We start from the raw sequence: 24,129 nt of genomic DNA, 5'->3' as shown, positions 1-24,129 counted from the left end.
TTTCTTCTTAAAAAATGCTTGAAAATCGTTATGTACTACATGGTTACTCTTTACTGATTGCCCGTTGTTGTATACTTATCCATCTACTCTTTCATTTCCCTCTATTCTGGTGTGGGATGGAACCCACATGAAATAATATTTATATTGTTGTTTCTGAGTAGCTCCTTCTTGATATGAAAGCCAAGAGGATGGTTGGGATATTGCTGGTAGATTGCCGTTAGTAAACTTTGATAATCTGTTATTCTTGGAACTAATTTTCTGAAATTTCTTGAGTGCTTCTAGGAGGCTCCAGTTTCATCTTGATTTTTCGAAGTATCTGTGTATACCTCATAAAAGTTGTCGTATTTACTCAAGGTTATTAGGAATTCTTGTTTTATAACGTTTGTTGGTGTTTTTGATTCATTGAGGTGGGCAAGCTCTAGGTCTGTAGTAGGGAAGGGTATTGTCCATGGAGGGATAGCATCTATTGATGATAGATATTTGGAAATTGCAAGTTCATACTGGATAAGACATTTATTGAACAAGGATTGTAAGGAATATTTACTGGTCGAGAACGATTTTAAGAGTGAAACCGAGATATGAAACAATATATCAATAGTAACAAATTGCAGTTTCGGAACCGTACTTTCACGAAAACTTTCACTATGTTTGTAAATTTAATGAATAGGGTGTTTTTTAAATATATAAGATACACGTGGTTAGTTGATTTATAAACCTTCGTCAAGAACAATCGATACCTTTTTGTTAATTGTTACCTACGTCCTCCAAAGTCATGTCTCAATACGTTGTTTACAATTTCGGGAGAAGAAAAATTGTATTGAACGTATTGTGTCACAAAAATTCGATTATATACTTTGTTGACAACAAAAAAAATCCATAATGCAAGAGGGAAACAGAACTACTAATTAATTATTGAAGAGCTATTGCAGTGGCGGCTCTAGGTGTTGTCGATATTAGCAAACAACTCGGTAATCTAGGTTTTTCTAGATAAAAATGAAAAACTTTTAGGGGAAACAAACAACGACATTCTAGTCGTTTACTTTTTTATGTATCTCCACATGCAATAGGCAAACAATATGACAAAAAATGAGAGTAATTTCGCGTTGAGGCTCTGGACGTGGAATATCATCCGCAGAACTCGCAAACTCACATGCGCAAATGTCATTTTATACTGTTGCTGTCAGGCTAGTCTTAGCTATGAAAAAATTCATTAAAAGTAGGAAAGTTTACCTGTTTTAATTTCTATTTTTGTAAATAATTAGCAACCACAGAACTCCTCATAATTCGGCACGTGTTTTTACTGGTAAATAAAAGGGGTTTCCTAAATTTGATACCGCAGACGGTTACGTGTGATTGAGCGCCGCCACTGAACTATTTTATGTATTAATGCATAATGAAATATTAATAAAAGCAACGAAAGATAAAAAAATTCTCGAATACACATTTTTTGAACTTACTTTAGAAACATGCAAACCCCAGTGCTCTCCATAGCTCGGCTAATTCCCTTCCACGAAGCCAGCATGCTATATTTCTGTTTAGCCGTGAGGGGTAACCGCGAATCAACCGGTGGAGGTTGCGCCGGAGGGCCCACTTCGTCTAACTTTCCATTATTATCAGCATGACCCCTCCCAGCCAATTTACCGAGTTCACAGCCCATTTTGGCGAAAAATTTACGAGATATTTTGAACAATTTCTTTTATTATCGTACTGCGGAACGAATTTGACGATTCCTTAATTCAGAAACGTCGCGAATATGTTTTGTTTGCCATTAACAACACACTATTAGGAGTTCGTGTAGGTAATTGGAGTGATGTTGTAGATGTTTGTTTTGGACTGCCGAGCGTTTCATTTACACTTTTCGGAGATAACGTTGATCTGAAACAGAGAGATAGGTAATTTGTAATATTTTTTATTTACACAACAATAATCTTGATATACAACACTAAAGTTTTCTATGCTGCACTGCTAATCACTTCGAATTAGTACGGGTAACCGGGGAATGGAAACCTCCGTGGTAATAGGAGCCAACCCAAATAGAACGATACCATTTTTATTTTAAATTAAGGCTCCCTGCAGTTTTGGTGATGTAGTTTGTAAGTAACGTTTTCTTTGACAACTTCTCGTTATTCTTTTGGGATTATTGCGGCCGGTTACTGTGGAATAATGGGAGTCGGCGTCTTCAACCTATCCGTATTCGTCAATTTTTCAATGGAAGATGGAAAAAAGACTATTTCAAAGATATCAGAGGATTCGTTATGGTAGTTAATCTATCATAATCTATCACAGAGCAACTGACTTGGGAATTTAAGGTTTCCAAGCCCTTCAATATTCTCTGCAGAAGCGAATGCAACAAAACAGTGATGTTGAACCTTCGGCTAACACAAAAAAGTATTTTCAGTAGTTGAACAAGTCCAAATATAGTGTAATTTCAATGCCCGTATAATTTTCAACTTCTAGTATGTGTGAAACTTTTGAAAGTAGAGTAGAGCGATCATAATGTCAATATTCAGACATTGAAAAGTTTTTCCACGAAATTTTACTATTACATGGAACCATTGAAATTCGAAACTAAGGTAACATTCCCAAATAATTACATACAAACATTGAACAATAAAAGAAAATTCGACGATCACAGAGAAGACGATGATAATGACGAATAGAAAGACAAATATACGTATGGGAAGGTATGTGTTGAAATTAGGATTATAAGGTATGTAACTATACCAAAAAAATCGTTGGGGTAATTATCTAACTATATAGAATTTTCTTGTAGATAAGTTCTAATGTTTTTTCGACCTTTTGGATAAAGTAGAAAATGATCTACTACCTTCATTTTTGACAGAAAGGAAAGCTACAGCCCCCGGTCTTCTCCAAATCTTCTTTATACTGAATGTGAATTTGCTTTAGTTCAGTTTAGTTTCATTTTGCGTGGAAACTATTCAATTCTTTGTCCATTGCTTTCAAGTTTGTGATATTGATTTGATATAATTTCATTCATAGATTAAAAACTTAAATGTATTGATTGAGAATGTGTTTACATTTCGTTTCATGCTTCACAATGAATATTCTATATAAAATGTAACCACAGCTAAGAAGATTGATTTGTTTACCGCGCTTGTGATAGCCATGGACAACGAAATCTAATGGGGTGACCCTATCAGATCCATATATTTTTTCCCCAGATCCTTGAGTACTATGAATACCTCAGACCTCCAAGTAAACTTTAACACTGCTTCAATTCAATTAAATATATTCTATGATGATTATTTCAAAAGATTCCCTGCTATTTGCATTTTGTACTATCCTGTTCAAATTCTTGATTCAACTTTTTATATACGCGGAAGGTCCTGAGGACTGGTTTCCAAAAACTCCCTAACATAAGCTGGGTATTGATTGGATTGAATCCATTCAACGATACTAGTTTTTGTTATAACTACCAATGAAACATTCTGTTTAAGAACTTCTAGTTCTACTTGTTGAAATAGGATGATTAACCCCACATTCTCTGATAGCGCATGAATAATATTGAGTTTAGTGACATAAACTTCGGATTTTAGATTTTCCAATGAAATAAATTATAGAACTGATAGACACGCTTTTATTGTTAATCAAACTGGGATAATCGAGGGACAAATTTTGAGTTAAAACTCAGTATAAGCGTGTTAAAAAAAATGTGAGGTTATGTACTATGATGTGAAATATGTTGAGAATTACATAAAATGTTATATAAAAGTTAAATGCATTGATATTAACTGTAGCGTAATGTGGTAGAAACTGCTGTTGTGGTATCAATTCACTATCAGACGACAGGCAGACAGCAACTAAGTTCTTGTGGAAGGTGCAGCAGGAAGACGAAAATCTGTAGAGCAGGGAAAGATGTGGAATAAGTTATACATAAGCTTTTTCTAAGTTGCAGTCAATGGGATTTGGAAAAAAGAAAGCAAATTACCAATTACCAATTACCTCCAGAGTTTCATAAATTGGATATTCTCTATTAAATATTTGTTAACCAGACGTTTGAACCAGGATATCATCGAGGATAGAACCTTTGGGGCACTCACCATTAAGTTTTGCTGGTATTTTTGAAACAATAGTGAATTCAAGTTTCAAAATCCATAAAAATTCCTTCAATTATGAAGATGATAAATTAGTTAACATCCACTAGAATTTTTTCTTGTAATAAAAATGTAAATATTAATTCTAAAAGTTATGTTATTAAAGATTTACCAAATATTTCCAAAAATATTGTAGATTAGTGAGAAAAAATTAGCAACTTTGTTACCAATTATATAGCGGAATTCATATTGAAAAAAATTAAAGGTTTGTAACTATTTGTCACTAACTATAACTCGTCAATTTAGTTGTCTTACTAATGAAGAGATGGCGTTAAAGTTTGCTTGACAGACAACAAATAAAAACAATACGATCGATTTTGATATTCCCACGACATAGACCGTGAAGCTAATCCTGTCTTGTTCTAATTGAATTTCAAAATTTGGCGAATCAGTGGTGCGTTTGATGTTTGTTTTTTTACCACAGCGGCGATTTTGTTTACATTGTTTTTTTTAACAACTAATTTCAAGGAAGGTCTTCTTATTTAATTGTTTTGTCTGTTTATTTTCTAGAATTTTTGAGAAATTCGTTTTGGGTACATAAAGTAGTTTGTTTAGTGTCATAATGAACGAAACGACATAGAAAAGTAACTGTTGGTTAAGTCTAGTGCTTAAATAAATTAAGTACGTGGAAGACAGTGTTTATAAATTTACCCCACCCTTTTGCTTCTATTATTTCGGCGTACTTTTTTAGCATTCACTCATTTCGACGATTAATCGTCGTGAAGTGGAAGTAGTGACTTCCCTGTACGATTTATCTCAGAAAGACTCAATCGAGTTGAGTTCAGGCAAATGCGATGGCTAAATCATTACTTTCAGTTCTTTTTCCTTACCAATTCTTCTTTGCACAGCCTCGATGAATTCTTAGATTGTCATGTCAAAAATTTTCTACTGATTAGGCGTTGGACGGGTCAGAATTTACTACATTTTCCTTTAATATTTTTCAATTTTTACCAGGTCTCCAGTCACCCTATCGCCAAAATATCCCCTTGCGATTAATGCAATAGTCTCAACCCGTAGCTCTTGCATATCACAAGGCTAATTGAGACTAAACTACAATCATAAATACCGAAGAAATAATTCACAAGAAAAATAAAAAAAACATGGGTTCCTAAGCAAAAACGGACTTTGTTTTTGACCATTAGTGTTCAGTAATACGAATACAAGATGTTTAAATAAAAGTAATAAAATTGTGTACGAATTGAATTAGAATTTATTATCAATATTGACACAAAGTTACGTAATATTCTACATAAACTCGAATATATTTCATTAATTTTTATTATCACTATCTTTAAACAAACAATAGGAACTACCAGGTGTCACCTTGAAGAATAAATTCTAACCCTGTGAATAATTTAGTGGTAATTTTCTTGTTTTACAAAGAGATGTATTATCCATAATAATTATAACCCAAATTGAATGTTGATCTTGTTTATTTTCTGCCTCTATTTAATATACTCAGGATTGAAGTACACTTCAGTTATGTTTACCTTTGATGTGTGTTCCATTGCCTTTCTGGATATCAAACAGTCCTTCGAAAATGTTTATTTTTCAAACAATAGTGTTGTTTTATCAACATTTTCATATTTCACAAAGTATATTCTGTTTGTTAATGCTTGGGTTGTTGATTCAACCCACCTTCAATTATTTCATTGTATCCTTAAATAATCAATAGGATATTGAAATTTATTTGTTGGTAATGAAGGGTGTGTATGAACATAATGAAAATTGTTCCAATCTAAAACACAATACAAACATCCCTGTTTCCAAATTCGTTTTTTTTGTATTTAATATGAAAATTATTTTGTTCCATCTGTTTTTCTTTATTGAAATACAAAATTTTAAATGTATTTACGGTTAAGACATAGTTTTAACTCAGATTCGTCATTTTACGAGAGTTGCTTTTCAAGTTTTGAGATATGGCAACACTGATGTGAATTATATGTCAAATCTGACATGGCTGTCATAAAGTTTGACACTTTTAATAGTGAACGTATTGTCATACGAGTGCTATTTGAGTTGTTTACAGATATTTGAAACATTCATTTTCGTGCGATGATTTTCCATGACTTTCGACGTGGACTAAACCAACTCGAATCACCATGTTACAATGGTGTTCTGTAATCAATCGTGGTCGCGCTTCCCTAAAGGATCAAGATCGATCAAAATCGGCTGTTGTTCCAGATTCAATACTGCATTAATATTTGGCTGTCAAAAAGATTCGTAACAGGCGACGAATCGTGGATCTATTCATATGAACCCGAGCATTAAAGCAATGTGGAACGGTGAATCCTGATTGGTACTCCAGAATTTGTTTGCCAGAAGTCTTGGAAACCAATCGCTGAAGACGAATTATTCTCCATCAAGACAATGTAGGCTTTTGAACAGTCAAATAATCGATTTGATGGGTCATCAAATGGGATCAAAAATAAATTGCGACGTCAACGTTTTTCTACACCTGAAGAAGCTGTTGATGCATTCAAATTGGTTCAAACTCATGCAAAAATGTGTGGAACCTTCGTATAAACGTCCAAATATTTCGAGTTTTGTCACAATTTTGAGAAATAGGTCAATTTTAAGTTAGAGTTGAATTTTAAAAGAAATTGATGCCCTTTCTAAATCTGATTGATGCAAATTTCACTTGAGAACAATCACTTTTCATTCAATTATTTCTTTGTATTTTTTCTAACGAATTTCCTTAGAAAATGTTAACAATAACGAATACTACATAATATATCATTAATACTCAAATAAAACGTTCAATTTTTAGAAATTTCAATTGCGACAGGTTCAAAGATTCAAATTGAAGCAGGTAGCATAAAAAAGAGAGTCAGATCCTTTCTTGTCTGTTGAATATACCAGTCAAATAAACTTCATTGCTGGAATGTCAAGAAGAAGATTTCAAAAATGAAGTTAACGTCAAAGGAAAGCGTGCCTTTGTTAACGAAATAAAGAATTATCGATTCTTATTTATTGTTAGGTTAGTAATACTTCCAATACGAGGGTTATACCGAAAATCGGCACAATAAATTTATTTTATTATTAATAATTTGCATTATATCAATATTATCCACAATACAATTTTTAAAACACAGGTAAAATACAGATGGAATGAATTCATCATTCCTTTTGTGTTCTGGCTTCATCTACGTAACCGATTAACTGTTATTTCATGCATTTCCGTTATTCTAAACTTTTTTCAGATATAAAGATATAAAATTATAATACTGGTAACTTATATTTACAAAACAATTTGCTGAAACAAATTAACGATGCCAAGGAAATAGAAAATAATGTTTTGATGATGGAAAGAAGCGTTTGAAAGGCCCTGACATAGCAAAATTTCCTCTGCTAGGCTGGGATAGAGAGATTTTAAGACAGTATTATAATAACGAAATAATTGAAGCAAAAAAACGGCTAGACAGAGCAAACAGCTCTTTGGGGATGTAATACTTTACTTAATCCTGAAGCCCCCTACCTTTTCAGGTGTAAGGCTCCTTTTTTCCACAGTAGTTTCCATTGTTTCCTATCCTTGCCATCTCATTCTTCGATTTTTCCTACCATTTCTTCTGTCCAGCTCCTTGGGGCAGTACAGCTGCTGCTGTATTATTCACTATCGTCGGCAAATTGATTGCTGCAGCACCGACGATTAACGATGTGAGATTTAGAGAGAATTGTCAATAAAAGTTTGTAGGCCGTCGCTAGTACCCGAAGAGAGATATACGAACCCTCTAGTGGTAATCCAAGAAGTCAGAAAAGTGTCTTTGGCAGTAAACTTTATCGATTAGATGGTGCGAATCACGTGGAAATGTCGAGGTCGGGTATTGGGATGTTTGATGATAAGGGCATGGGTTATTTTGAGAATTGGGTCATGAGATCTTAGGATCGAACCTTGAGAGAGCGTATGTCTTGATCTGAAGCAATTAGTGCAATATGGGGTGACAATGGGTCACAAGAAGCTGGGGTGTCATACGTATAAATGAAGTATAGAAGGGCCCTTGTGGAATACCTATGGGTAATTGGTTGATATGAGTAATAAGTCACTTTGATATTTATAAAATGAATGTATCAATTTTATTATTGGATGTTCTAGTCGAATAGTTAGAAGCTTCCTAACGAGTTTCGAGTGCCAGATCTTACCAATAGCCTTCTGGATATCCAGGGGTTGGAAATAGGAATATAACATTATTTTAACATTTAATTTCAATCGTTGGATCGTTTTGTATATTATTTTAAACCGGATTAAGTTGAATTTATAAAACGGTATTTGTCATTTTGCCTCCATTCTAGTATCTACGGTTCGTAAGCGTAAAATATAATTCGCAGACCCTCCAGTAAGTGGGAGTAGAAAGGCATGAAGATTCCTCGTTAATAATTTTGCCTTATAGCTTCTGCGGTCGATGTCAGCTTTTGTTACAGAGGCTTATGCAGGAATGGATTTATTTCAGATGAATAAATCATAGCAAATGCTTATAAACTATCTGGATATAACAGATGAATTATTTGAGTTCTGCAGGAATGCTTAATGCCTCAGATATTAGAAGATGTTACAATAAGAATAAATCTTTGTCACACAGAGCTACAGGACTTTATCGAAATAACAACTTAAATGAAGACATTCATCTAGAAAGTACACAAAGCACGAGTAGCTGGTATATTCTTTGTAAAAACAAGTAGTCCGCGTGAGTCCGATTAAGACATGTTTAACACCGAGGTTTGCGTATAAAAAACCGTACATGTTTCAATCACCACAAGCTTCGCATGAAGGTGACAAAGATTGAAATTGTGAGTTTATCCAAAGCCAGATGGTAGTCGAAGATGTGCGAGATTTTGTATCACACATTTAGCTACGAGGTTACTTTCCATTTGATTATGAATTGTTATTCTCTTAGCAACCATACCTAATTGTACATTATGACATTCTTCAAAGTTTTTTGTGCAATGTCACGTCTTTTTTTCTTTGCTGAAATATGAAAGAGGGATTATAGGGGTGGGCAAATTTTGACTTTTGACTTGTATCTTGATATGATTCATGTGAGTTTTTTTTTAATGGAAGACTCCCTCTTAGAAGAATCTGCCGTATTGGACATGACGATTCCGGCAGTTTTAAGGTTACTGGACCTTAATGTAACCTCAAGTCCATGTGATCATTTTATCCAAATGGCTTCGAAATAACAAGATAAAGATTTGTAGCAACGTTTTGAATGGGGCCTTGAATTACTAGAAAGTTAATTTACGTCTTCATTTTTTGAAGCTGCATCGATTACAGGGGATAAGTCATCTAAATCAGTTAAATACAACACAATCTCACGCTTTGCCGCTGAAAATACAAAAAAACAAATTCCTCAATCACTTGAGGACTGAAAATAGATGTAAAAAACTATTGTTTGATGAAAGATAAAAAAAAACAGATGAAAATGTTAACTTGGCTCGTAATCTAGAATGTCTGACTTTAATATCTAACTAAAAATGCCTCAAAAGGATAGAAACTTTTCAAAATATTGTGAAAGGTCTTTTATATGTTTTATTTGTTGTTGGGAGAAATTGTATAGTATGAATAGAAATACGTAAGATTGTATAACAAATAAGTGAAAACTTTTTGTTTTGTTCTCTTATCAGAATACGACGTTTTGTTTGCTTTGAAATCTAGTTTCACGATGAAGTTTTCAGTATAATACGCGTCTGATTTAATTGATTCATCTCGTAAATTAATAACAAAGATTTAATTAGGCATTATATACGACGGAACGGATTTTAATGGTTACTTATTTAATTTTTTATCAATTTCTTCTACTAGAAGTTTATTCAATGAAAATATTGAAAGTTTAGTTGCTGAAAATTTCAAAATTGGAACTATGAGAAAAATTGTTTTAGAGAAATTGATTCCTAGCTTACTCATGTGTTAAGTTTACTTGAGAGACATTGAGTCATTAGGTCACCGTAGAGCCAAAAAATAGGCTTTTTGAGGATTTTTTTCAAAGCAATTCTACAAAATAAATCGAGATAACAGGAACTTTGTCGTGATTTATTTCAAAATGACCGCTTTTCAGCGTGTTTACGATGACGTTTTCATTTTTTTTAAGGTCTACGGTTGAACTAACAACTCTTATAATTTTTTTAATTATAATGAGTCAATGATTTTTTTTGATCATCTAGAATAGAAACTATAATCTATTTTTCAGCATTTATTCAAAATTTCAAGTCAATCGGTTGAAAATTGTCTGAGCTATGAGTCCAGCAGAATTAAAAAATGCAATACCCTAGGCAACTATTTTAAATAAGATGAATATAATATAAAAAATACTAAAAAACTATCTTTTAAAGCACATCAAATTAAAAAGTTGAAAATAATTTTTAAAATAAGCTCAAAACAATACTAGTAATATTGTAAAAAAAGCGTCAATCACTCAATGTACGAGAAATATGAAACAAATCAACCCACACTTTTTTCACAATATTACTAGTATAGTTTTGAGCTTATTTTAAAAATTATTTTCAACTTTTCAGTTTGATATGCTTTAAAAGCCTGTTTTTTAGTTGGTTTAAACTATATTTATTTTTCACTTTTTATATTTATATAGCTACATTTCGTCGAAACTTGTATCGAGCCATAAAGGTGTAGTTGGCAAGGTTGTCGAAGTGCTCTTAGACCAAAAAGAAGAGTTACAAAAAAACAAACAAAAAATCGTCATATAGTTGAAGCTGATATAAGCGCGTTAAAAATAAAAATCAATTTTTCGAAAATTCTGCAAGATATAGACGTAAGTTACAATATTAACTGTAACAGATATAGTGTAGCTTCTCTGATGATGGTTATGAATATTCCCGAAAACTTGAAATCAAAAGTTTGCTATTTCCGTTCCTTCAAAATCCAATTATATGAATAAACCATAATATCAGTATTCAAACGACTTAATTTCACAAAATTGAGTTTGGTTCGAGAAACAACTAAATTGATGTGTTTACATTCTCATAATTTTCATTTGTATCAACCAAATCCGTTAATCATCTTTCGTTTCAAATATCATTACCTCAATTCAGTAGCATATAAAGCATATCTTGACTGAACTTAATTTATATTGAATTACGAACGATAGAAAAACGTGCCGAGAATTCGATTTAATCATAAATTTTTGTAATTTTAGCTTCAGTTTTAGTGACGTAAATGCTATTCGGAATGTTTGTATTAACTTACGTAAACAGAGAATTGAATCGACTTCCTCGAAAACAACATAAAATGTTCGGAAATAATAATTTCTATATGACAATCAAACCAAATTGCGAAATAATTTATCCCATAATACATTTTATCGAATTGGATATAGAAAAAGAAAACACGTATGTTGAGTAGGTAATAACAAATCATTTGAGCCAATGTGATACACAAGAATGATGATTTAACCCGTGGGAGTAGTACCTGCTGTCTTTGGATACTGATCTTAAATTTAGCTGAGTCTAAATTGACGTTCTGAGCATCCTCAGGTAAAGCTTGAAGCTTCAAGTGTGCAAGCAATACTTACAAACTGGATGAATCCTTGTAGAGGATTAGAAGCTATTCTGGAGCTGCCTTAGGTAAAAGCTGCTAAGCCAGTCGATAAGTGAGGGCGAGAAACCGTACGATCATAATTTATTTAGAAGCCAAACTCTGTCGAAAGCCTTCGATACGTCCAATGCTATTGCTCTAGATTCCCCACGTTTATCTATAGCCTCAGTCCATTCGCTAGTGACATAGGTCAGGAGGTTTATCTATGTTTACTTTCTCCATGACCCTGGCAATGGCTGGGACCAAAACAATCGGACGGCGGTTGTTGGGGATAATATTCTATTGGTAGGGGATAAACTCGAACAAGTTTTTAATCTCCAAGGAAGAGACCTATTTTATATGATAGTGGCAAGAGTTAGCACAGCGGATTTATTCGTTCACCATAGACAAATGGAACAACCCGTCAGCTAAACGCATTTACCCACTGGTCTAACAAGGTAGAGGATCATATCATACGATTACAATCCGATTAACTCCATCAGTTTCGGAACAACACTGAACGTGAGATCTGGGTCAGTTTCTAAACATTTACATCATGATAGAGTTAACCAGATCATAGTTTCCGAAAAGTCCTTATGATGCAAGGAAGTAGAATCTGGGTTGTGAAAAGTAGAGAAAACGAGGAAGAAATTAGAACATTATCGAAAAACCGAAATTAAAATCAATAGAATATAAAATAGTTGAACAATGTTTAAACTAGTATGGATCCAAGACCACATAACCTATGAAAAAAGTAATAGAAGTGAAAAGAGGAGAGGAAAACCCAGAAAAATGACATAATGAGATATAGAGATTTTGATTTAATTGAATTGAATCACTCATCAAACGGACCAAGTTATTTTTCCACGTAGGTGATGATCAAATTAGTTTTTAGACGACGCCATCTGAAAGTCGTTCGCTCTGTATTCATTTACATACCGAAAGTTGCGTTTTGAGTGTTCCATGTAGTGAAAGTGACAGTTCCGTACTGCAAAACGCTTTCGGAACGTTCTAGAGAAGACAACTTTAACTTCCTTAAATGTTACTCTAGCCACTTCAATGTTGACAGTTGACAGTTTCAGTTGGATGATTTTGCATAACCTTAAATTTTTAATTTTCTGAATTTATTCGTTTTATTCGAAGTTTTGTCTAAATTAATGAATAACAATGAATGAAAATCTCGTGCAAGGTACGAAAAACAGTACGAGCTTTTTATGAAGTGGTATCACCAGAAAAAATGTTTATAATTCTCTATTATTCATTTTCTTTTCTCAGTGTAATTGAAAAAGTTTTGGAACTTGTGTGAAATACTACTTTTTCGGACTCGTCCAAAACTAAGCACTTACAGTCCTTGGCATACAAATAACTATTGAGTTAAACATCAACTACGCTTTCTGTTTCAAGTTGCTTTCGTTGTAATTTCAACAATGTAAATAGAAATATTTTTTTCTTATTTTTCTCAATGATATGATTTCAATCTTGATTAATTAATTTCAGTTTTTCATTTATTTTATTGGGTCTCAAATTTCCCAAACTACCGATAAAGATTCGTTTCCATTTATTTGGTAGAGCGAACAGTTTGTTGGAAAATCGCCTCAATTTATTTTCATTAATATCTATATAACGGCAATATGGCTTCTTAAGAAAGTAATAAAACTTCTAAATTACGTGTTTCAAGTGGTTGAAACTTGTACAACAAAGTTAAAAACTTGGTTGACTTTGTTTTTAATTGAATATATAGCAAATATTCGACTAATTTGGGCTAGAGAGCACCAAAAAAATCATTTAAACAGAACGAAACATGTTGTATAGTGTCAAAGAGATTATTAGGAAACTATCCATGTTGGTGATAACATTTTCTTTCATTTCTTCATTCCTTGCGGCGTGTATTAACGACTGTATACCGTATAGGCATCTCCATTGTCTGATATTTCGGAGCAAAGACATTTTCCTCCTTTTGATCCCTCTCAGGTCTTCGATTTTGTACTTAATTGATAATTGCAGGTATTGATACTGCGTACTTCGACTTATATACCCTAAGTATGCCTTTTTCCTCTTTTTAATATTTCTAAACAGTTTTAGTTGTTTGTTTACACGTCTTAGTATCTCTTCACTTATTAGTCTGATCAGGGTACTTAAGGATTCTGCAATATATCCACATTTCGAATCCTTGGCACCGACCACAACACAACTACCGATGATTAGCGCGCAATATCTACTAATTAGAACATTTGCCATAAAAACACGACCAAAACCCTGCACAATTATTATTGCTGTCAACTTTCCAGAAGGGAACAGTTTTATTAACGCTTTTTATACTAAACAAGTTCAGATTTGTTGAATATAGATGATAATGGAGAAAGCAATAATATGAAATCGCTTACAGAAACTTTATGATATTGAGAATACAAACAAAGGTGAAATGTTTCTCTGGAAATACTTTTTTAGTTTATTTTCAAATGTTGTTATGAAAATTAATGCTGAAAATTATTGAAAACTGCATTCATTTTTCAACTAAGTAATACTATGCGATTCGTAGAAATAAAATCGGAAAAATATGTTCTAGAACAGTAAAAACATTAACGACAAGTTCTTGCAGATAACGATTGGTCTTACAGGCGTTTGCCGTTGTTATGAATTTCGAAAATTAAAAATACCACCTTCGCAAAAGATTCAGCAAACTTTTTGGTATTACCTGATTACTGTTCCCGAAGATCATCTGCAACTATTCTATTTATCTGATGCAGGAGCAGATACTTCAACTCTAATACGTAATGGTCGTCCAAAATCCAGTAATGTTGCTCAATGACTAACAAAACGACAGAACTCACTTTCCAGTATTGTTCAAATATAGTTAATTCCGTATGATTTCAAAAGATGCCGCCGTGGTAATTGCAGGAATGTTTTCTATCAAGCAACTAGCTGAAGAAAGGAAGTACATTTATCGCTAAACAAGAAACGACAATGGAAATTATAGCACAAGACGTAGGAGTCTTTCAAGGGTAGTTGAAACTACCGATTAATTCCCTCTCCCCTCTGCAGATGCAGTACCACCATTGATGCTTTCGGGCATATCTGTACAAATACAAGTACGAGAAGTCCCCGGAATTCCCAGCTTGCAGATAAAGACACGAGTCATGCCATGTCCAAGATTTGGACATGACATGATCAAGGCATCACACCTGAGACTTTGGTCAAGGTAATGCTTAGCTCTGAAGACAAATGGAATGCAACGACAACCTTCACCACAGAACATGCGACGCGATACTGATGTAGAGGAACGTATGAGATTGGTTCGTGCTGAATCGAAGACGTCGAAGTACAAAAATAGTCCAGCTTGTCATCCAATCAACCGGTACTGATTGGGGGATGCAGGGAAATAATGGAGAAGGCCTCCTTCGCGAAGTAAGTAGGTTTCCGCGGGGTGTTAAAGCCTCACAGAGACATAAGTGGAGTGGGTTTCTGCCAGCACTGGTTGGCAAAGTAAGCGGGGAGAGTTTCTCCTTTTATCCCAGGAAAAAACTTTCCAATATTGTTCAAATATAACTGTTAATTATAATACATAAACGCAAGGCACTCATAGAAAAATTATAGTGTACGACACGTGAGTAAACATGTATACAATGTTGTAAGATGTATAAAAGCTCCAATAGATAATTCCTGTCAATGTCAATTAATACAAATGTGGGAAATGCTGAAAAAATTTGGTACAAACCAATTTTCAATTTACGATTGCTCAAAATTAAGGCTTATTCCAAGATAACCAACTGATTTTTCTAGTTCTAATGATTGTTTATTCCAAAATCAGTTGGATTTAACTTCGTAATTAATTAAGTTCGATATGTGTTTGTAATGGTAACATAAATAATAAAAGAGTTGATAAAACTCGTTAAATTAATTGAGCAATTGAGATAAATTCATTATTTTTCATACACACAACTAGAAAATAGAAAATCCAATTAAATGAATGGCATATTTTTCCATTAAAATGAATAATTATAGGATTCAAATTTATTACTTCGCGTGTTGTTATTTTCCTCGTCCATTTTATAATACCAAAATCGCGAAATTTTTGTGATAAACTACAGAATGCCTTTTTGGTCGTATGGACATTTGAAATTGGAAGTGTATATGTATATTTGATCATCTAGAATGATGTTTACTACCAATTAATTTCATTCAATGTGAATTAATTAAAATTAAATAATGAGAAATTTCCGTTTATCGTAAAAACAAATTATTACAACTGAACGTCAATTTAAACATACTTAATCAACTTCAAAGTAAGTTAAATTAAACTCATTGCAATGAAGAAGGTAAATAGGTTAATACAAAATAAATTGCTCTTAATTACAGACTTTGATTCAAAGTATTGACGATAATGAAAATTTCACAGCTTTGAGTTGACAACTCTGTTTTATTTGACAACCTCTTTAACACAGCTGATAGTTGCTTTTTGTTTAATTTGGTTTGACGTTTCATTATGAGTAGATTTACATTAGAGCAACAAGTTTCTTATAATTTTTTGTTCTTTGTTCTTGCCTAACCTAACCTAACCCAACCACAATGTTAAACAATATCGATGTGAATCTCAATCTCAATCAGTTTTTTGTAACTGGGGGTGCGTCCTTCTACATTATAGTGTATTTTATAGCATTTTTATATTTTAATTCGAATTTCGCGCTCTAGAAAGGGAATTTTCAGAGGTTAGGTTGGTAACACCGATCGAGACTTGCGTCAGAGATAGACGTAAACATAAAAAAAGATCATTTTGAAAAAGTTTTTTTTGATTTTATTCTGGCCATTCATACTTATGTATTGATAAAACAATGAATGAAGCCCATTTACAGCGGATTGAGTATGTAAATAAACATTTGGAGTGAAGATAAGCTGCCATCGAAACCTTATTATATCCTGTCAATGGAGACCGGTATAGAGACACGATTGGAAATGTTTGAGTACCTTATTTAGCTGGAAATAATCTTGCTAACATGTGGTTTCAACAGGACGAAGCCATTTGACACACAGCGCCGTTCACATTTGATTTAATCAAAGAAACTTTTGATCAAACAATAATTTCATCCAATTAATTGGCCACCAATAAAGCCTCTTTTATTGATATTATGAATACTATGAGAAGCAAGGCAAGGAAATTAATAAAACTAGATCCTGAATTAAATATCTAGTTTGAGGTAAACCTCACATAATGACAAAATCTACAACATTCGGTCTCTGAACAAAATAACTTGATTAGAAACTTATAAGGGTTGGTTTAGTGGTAGTAATTGATTATTCAGATTAATTTCATCTTCATCGACGCTGATAAAAGTGAATTTAACAGCTTCCACGTTGCCGATAGTCGAATTGCCTAACGCTCCTCAAAAGTTAAAGCATCGGCTTGTTGATCATAAACTGCAAAACCAAAATATCCGTTGTTTCCCTTTTATTGTGAAATCTCAGCGTTTGTAGCTTCCACGTTAATCCCTCTTCTTTCGGAACGTTTAGAGTGTGGAATGACTCTAGGTGCTGAAGATCTTAATCTTTTATTTCATGCGTTTCCAGCTGTTATGTTTCGCAGTTTCTCACACTTCAAGAGAATGTGGATGGAGGTAATACCTGTTTGAACTTTTCCATGAACTGATTCTATTCTACACACAACTTTCTCTAGTGTTTTCTCTATCTCCTGTAGACGATTCAATGGAAGGATCCAGTTTCTTCGAGAAGTTTATCTGTCCCTACTTTAGCGACTATTTCTGCTGTTTCATTTCGTTCCTAGAGTATGAAATGATGATGGAAATGATCATTAGATACTAGTTAGCAAGTATTGCAAAAATTTTAAATTTTATCTTTGAGATAACAGCTTGGAAATGATGCTCGATTCTCTGGAACAAACAAATTAAATCGAACTCGTTTCGTAAAAACTTTGATCGTAAAAACAAAACGTGAAAGTTAATTTAAAGGAAATGTTTTTCTTTCCCGGGAGATTTCATTCGGAATAATGACATAGGTCTTTATAAAGGATGGTAAATGTTTTTGACCCTCACGAGCTATTAGAAAAATACGTGGTTCGATTGAAACTGAAAAATATCTAGAGACTAAAACATTTTGGAATGTTAGGTAATTTCCTCGTTGGTTTTACCTACTGATTAATAGTGGTGAACGTAAAAAAATACATCTACCTTATTTTTATGAAAATTTGTCATCAAATCCTTTTTTATAACGTAGGGAAAGCAAGAAAATTGTGTCAACAACTTCTGCCCAGGGGATTAACATCCGAGATAGAGATATTGAATGAAAACTTTACATAATTTTTAATTTTTGAAAATTGCGGTCGCCTCCGCATGACTTCATTAATTTCAAATATTAAATATATGGAATTAAAAAAAATTCTTAAGAACCAAATTTGTGGAAAACCAGTCAATTTGCTTGAACTCGCTGCTTGTTGTCAACCATAAATTCTCAATTGGATTCAGATCTGGTAAATAACCAGATAAATCAAGCCTTCCAATTTCTTTTCGCGGATAAAAGTCTGGACTAAATGTTGGCCACCTAGTGTTGAAAATTCAAACTTTACGATGTAAACAATTTGAGGTAACAAATTCAATGGGAGCGTTGGCTTTGGATGGTTTTTGAAAGTTGGGATGAATTTCTCTCATAAGTTTTAAATTTTAAGTTCCAAACAAGACTCTAAATTTTTGATTTGTAAGTTGGCTCTATACTTTAATTTTAATAATATTCGCGCACAAATATGTCGATCCGAAGATAGTCAGTACTCCAAATGCTTCTGTACCTATGGGTTGAATGTAAGAGCCTCAACTCATGGCTTTTTTTCAGAGCTGTCCACTTTTTTGCGTTACGTACATAGATTTCTCGACCTCCAACATTTCTAAATTGATTTTCGACTCTGGAAATTTTCCACTCCACGAAGCTCTACTTTTTAAATCGATCAATTGCATTTATTGAGATCTAGTTCCAATTCGAAATGTCTCGATGTAGATTTGTGGTTAAAGGATTTACTATGAATGCTAGAGTGGTTTTGTTGGTTTTGAATTGATCAAATCTATCAGAAAATTCATCTCTAATTTTTTGTGTCAACAGTTGCACTGTTTTTATCATTATATTGCATGAAAAATTGAAAATGAAGTAATTAACCGTTTTGAATTTCATCTACAAAAAGTATTTTTTCATCAAAATAAGTAAATTCTTCTACCAAAAACATAAACTGGGTTTCCCTTTCCTTACAATTTTAGATTTAGTTTATTTAATTTCGCCGTTTCATGTCGATGGTAGAGTGTTTTTGACAAGATGTTCATAACCTCAAATACTTTGACCGGAAACCTTTGGGCACAAAACGCTTCTTGGTGGATTTAGCAGAGGATGCAAAAGCACAGTCTAGTCTTATTTTGTCTATGGTTATAACCTTTTGCTAGGGTGCTAACAAATGTTAAAAACATGTTGGGGTTCATTAAACTATTCCTGTTTTCAATAGACATTCCATTTTAATGATTGCCAACATATATGACGAGTTGATCCCTCTGGATAATTTTCAAATGGTATGCCAAGTTCGCTATTTCGGATTAAGGAATTGGGGAAACGAAAGTTGACAAATAATAGATATTTATGTGCCCCTTGGAACAAGAATATTCCGGAATTTCCTTTGAATAACGCGAAATATCGGAGTGGACTGTTTCCTGTGGCATATAATTTATAAAGTGCTGTCTGGAAAGAATAGAATTATATTGAAATTGCTATATAGCATCACGTTTTCCATTAGGATTTAGGAATTTGAATTCAATTTTGTTTACATACTGTTTTGTGTGTCACTTTTATATCTAACGAAACAATAAAATTGGAGATTCTCCATTCCTAACTTTGAATATCTTTACTTTCAGTAAATTGCTCAAATTTACATTTAGAGCAAGATAAGGGTTTAACTAAATTCTAGTCAAATTAGAGGATCGGATTCCCTAAAACTGTTAACTTAAAAAAGACATGTTTATACACGATTTTTCATTTCTTGTATCAAGCTATCGGTAAGTTCTTGAGGTAAATTGTCAGACTTTTCCACCATTCACTAATTTAAGCTTATTATTTGCTAGATTTTTTTGTCGAACCGTTCCTTCCAGTCTCATACCATCACCGATCATCCACCATACGATACAGATCCAGTGGAACTTGTTTTGATGTCTTAGCATTCTTCCTTTCCAATCCACGAAATTTACACAAAAACGTTACTGAAGAAAACATAACTCTAATCATTTCTACAAACTCGTAGCTCACGGCCAAATGCTGATCTGGTTACTAAAGAGTGTGGAGTTGAGGAGAACCGTATTGAATGGAGGGAAAGCTGGAAATCAAGTGGAAATGATATGAATTTAGACACACAATACAGCAATTCTTGATAACTGAAAGTTAGGTTGGATCGTGCGTTAACATCTTGAATAAGTTCGTGATAAAGCATGCGCTTTCGGGGAGGTATAATGTTGTGAAAGGGAAACAGCACAATATAGGCTGATACGTAATTTTTCTTCACCTATTTTTAGTTGGATATTGAAGGAGGTTCAATCTAAATGTAAATTCAAATATGTACTTACGAGTTTTTCTGTGTTTTTTTTTTAAATGTGACGCCTAAGCCGGATCCAACCGGAATCTATTCAGAGAGGTCGGATGAAGTACAGATCTATTCAAAACTTTTTCTTTTTTAAGGGTTTTTCCAAGTTTTCCAATATCTGGAGTCAATATGTATCGGAGACCAAAGTTTTAACGGTCGATTAGAAAATGTTTGGTTTTACATTAAAAAAATCACTATCAATGATCAGTTTGTATATTTTTGGTTTTGTTAAAATAATGACACAGATCAACCTTTTTTTAGGAATTGTTTAGTACAGAAAAATGTATTGATTATCTATTAAGGATCCTAGAAACATTCACAAGAGATATCACAATATCTAAAATATATGAAACAACGCCATCTAGCATTCTCTTGCTAATTAAATTGCTTGGAATGTGTATAATTTTGTATTGCTGGACCAAAGCTCTTTCTAACAATACGAAGTTTGTGAAAATCGGCTACGGAGAAACGAGTTTACAAGCAGTTTTCCATAACAAAGATCCCACTCTCCCCCACCTCCTATTTTAAACCTAGTGAGATAAGAAATGAGTTTGGTGTAGGTATGGTATGCTACTGGCAATTTTTTCGGTATTTAGGTTGATGTTGATCTACCTGCAGCACGAAACTTTGCCAGCATTGTTTCAAAATGTATGTTTTGCGAATGTTCTCGTTCAGGATAAAAAAATTTTACAATTTTATGGACTAAGCCACAAGATTATATATTACGAGGGTAGTCCCGGAAGTACCTGGCCCAACAAAGAAAACACAAAAATTTAGGTTAACAGTATAACAATACGTTCGATACCCTTTTTATAATAAGAATAGCCAAGCTCCTCAAAATAGCCATCAAGTGCCGATATCGCCTCTCCGTTGCTGAAAAATATCAATGATCACTGAGCAATTTTTTCAAGTCTGGGAACAGAGAATAATCCGAGAAAGCTAAATCTGACGAATAGGGTTCATGAGGTAGCAATTCAAACTTTAATTCAATAATTTTGGCAAATACAATAACAACACTTTCTTCTTAGCCAAATGCGGCCGTTTTTGCTTGACTTCTTCGCTCAAACGTTGCAATAAGTTCGCATAATACCCGTCGTTGATAGTTTTTCCTTATTCAAGATAGTCAATGAGAATTATCCCAGGCAAAACCCAAAAAACCGATTCCATGACTTTGCCTACAGATGGAACAGTTTTTGCTTTCTTTGGAGCTGGTTCTTCCTTCTCAACCCACTGTTTCCTCGGATCGTACGGCCTTATTTAAACTATTCAATACTTTCCTGTTGATAACGAAAGAGCGGTCTCACTCAGAGTATAATTTAGTTCAGATTTGTATCACATAACGATTAGCATGTTTACAAATTCATTGGAAACGTTCACTATTGATGGTTTCCAAATTAGTACTAAACAACGTGGCGTCTTCAAACTTGAAACATGCTGTATAGATCGTGTACTTTTTAATACAGATAATACAGGTCAGACCAGGTACTTCTGGGACTTCTCCCAAAGAATAATAAAGTCTTCCAAGCAGAAATGCCGGAACTTATTAAATGTATTCGCCATTTTTAATTCTGAAGGTAGCTGATTGATAAATGTTTTCGCATTGAAGATTATGGAATTTTTTACCAGATCAGAGGTAGGTAATGTTTGGTAAATGTCCAAATTTTTTCTTCTAGTAGGGTAACTATGAATTGATCTCTTAGTTGAGTTGTGAAAGTGTTTGTGAACCGAACAAACGGATCCTCAAATGAAAGGATCGGGGACGGTTAAAAATTTATATTTCATAAAATAGAATTCCAGTTCTAGTACTTAATATTATTGTCCATATACCTTTGACTCCACAAAAATGTTTTTAATGTATCTTCGTATCTTCTAAGTAAAATATTACTGCAAAGTATTTCATCGTTGTAATCCGTTTTAGGACAACCTGTATCATTGGAAATAATTTTGTTGGTAGCCGTAATTGATATTTATAAAGTCCGGTTTACATAATGCAATACAACGTGCAAGAAATTGCATGCAAGTGTCTGTTATTAAACAAATTCCTAACCTCAAATTTTTATATTTTGTACCTAGTTTAACAATGAAAATAACTTAATCTGCGCATGCTTTTGATCAAGAAATATTGCGTCTTGCATTGCATTGCACGTGGTATTGCAACATTTCGAAAATTGTCATCGTTTACCCACTAGAGACCCTATAAATACTGGTAGCTGTATACGAATAAATGTAAATTATCTTCTACTCAAGTTTTTATGTAAAATCGATGTTGTAACAATTCAATTTGGCGTATTTAATGTCGTCTATAAAATTTCTAATGTCTTTTAGATCATAAAACACGCCGTAAAACACTCAAAATGAATCTATTTGTTTGAGAAGTTTCGCAGATAAAAATATAGTTTTTACGTTTTTGTTTGTTTCTGAATAATTTCCGCCGTTTTCGATTTATTCGATATAGAACTCTTGGCGTGGCTTTTTGCGACATTAGACGCCTCCCATTTACCGTGATTGATGTTTTTTAAAAAAGTTCTGCGAGAGTGAAAAGTGTGTGATGACATCAGATGAAGTATCCGCAATACATGGATATTTCGAGTACATTTTATACTTTTAAGAAAATTAAACCCGCGCGAATGAGAATTCATTTAAAATATTGAAACAATAGAATAAATTACTGAATAATTTCAAAGAACGAAAAAAATCCTATTCAGTTTTATTGGAAAAACATTCCCAGTTATATTTTTTACGGTTTTCTTTTATTTATTTTTTTTACAATAGTTAGAAACAACAGTATATTTTCACCCAAACTTAACTTTATCTCGTTTTTGATCTCTAAAGCCAGTCCCTCAAGTGCCCTTCTATACAAGCAATTTATTGTCTGACCCCGCTGGGCCGAATTCTGAGTATAATATTAAGAAATATCCTTCCAATAAATCGTGCCAACAGAATTTATTCATAGAAAAAAAAAACTTTCTTTATAAATATATTACTTATACCTGAGAGTGAGAGTCTCTTATTTTAAATTTTTTATGCTCTATATCATCTTAATCTTGTTTTAACTTTGTTACTACTAATAGTAGAATGCTTGTGTAGCATGCTCCTGTTTTCCAAGGTAAATTATTCGCGAATACTTCATAGGAACACAGTAGTATAAATCTGGTCAGACAGTAGACTCACCACGACTGAAATGGTGTAGTCTAGGTATGTGCTGGAGCGGAAGAAAGTTCTACAAATGATGGCTGCAAGATCCAGTTCGATTAGGTATCTGTTGTACTTTTGGGCTTGGAAAAGAAAATCCTTAAAGACGCTATTCAATGCTAAATACTCTTGCCCCTATTGGAAACCTATCTCAAAAATTTTTCACGCAATAACTTCTCTTATTCTTATAAAAAAATTGATATCTGTTGCAAGTAAAGCTGAAAACAAACACTGTTTCTTATATTCTCTGTTTTACAGCTGCTGGATTGGAGTTTAGACCCAACCGGGGCACCACCACCTTATCAACATGATCTCCAATAACTTGGAACCTAGTTGAGGGCTGCCCAATGTGGGGCTTTAAAGCACTGGTCCCGTGAATCTGTTGACAGTCATTTGCAAAATACTTCTGGAGTAGAGGCAAAAAATAGTTTGAAAAAGATGAATTAGAGAAAGTTTTCGATTAAAAAGTTATTTAACCTTCGAACTCCCCTTGGTGGTTACTTCCCTGGATTGTTTTATGCTTTAGCAGATTCAAACTTCAGTTTCTAGCTCAAATCTGTACATAATAATGCTGAATAATCATTATGATTTAAAAGCTGGAGCAGACCAACGGATAAATGAATATGAATCGAATCGATATCTGCGTTGAATAGTTTAATATTTCTGCTTGGATAATAGGATGAGATGCT

The 24,129-nt window shown here is 33.3% G+C and overlaps 1 protein-coding gene across 1 annotated transcript in view; it reads right to left on the bottom strand.

Moving 5' to 3' along the window:
* LOC130452921 (neuroglobin-like) overlaps positions 1-24,129 on the bottom strand; it is an 87,802-nt gene that overhangs the window by 39,269 nt on the left and 24,404 nt on the right. The window contains exon 2 of the mRNA XM_056792449.1: positions 1,458-1,875. Coding sequence (XP_056648427.1) covers positions 1,458-1,657 — 200 coding nt within the window. The 5' untranslated portion in view covers positions 1,658-1,875. The remainder of the gene's footprint in view (positions 1-1,457; positions 1,876-24,129) is intronic.

This window comes from Diorhabda sublineata, chromosome 2, assembly GCF_026230105.1.
Source record: "Diorhabda sublineata isolate icDioSubl1.1 chromosome 2, icDioSubl1.1, whole genome shotgun sequence".
Classification (NCBI taxonomy): domain Eukaryota; kingdom Metazoa; phylum Arthropoda; class Insecta; order Coleoptera; family Chrysomelidae; genus Diorhabda; species Diorhabda sublineata.
The sequence above is the reverse complement of the archived record's forward strand: the minus strand, read 5'-3'. Positions and strand labels throughout refer to the sequence as shown.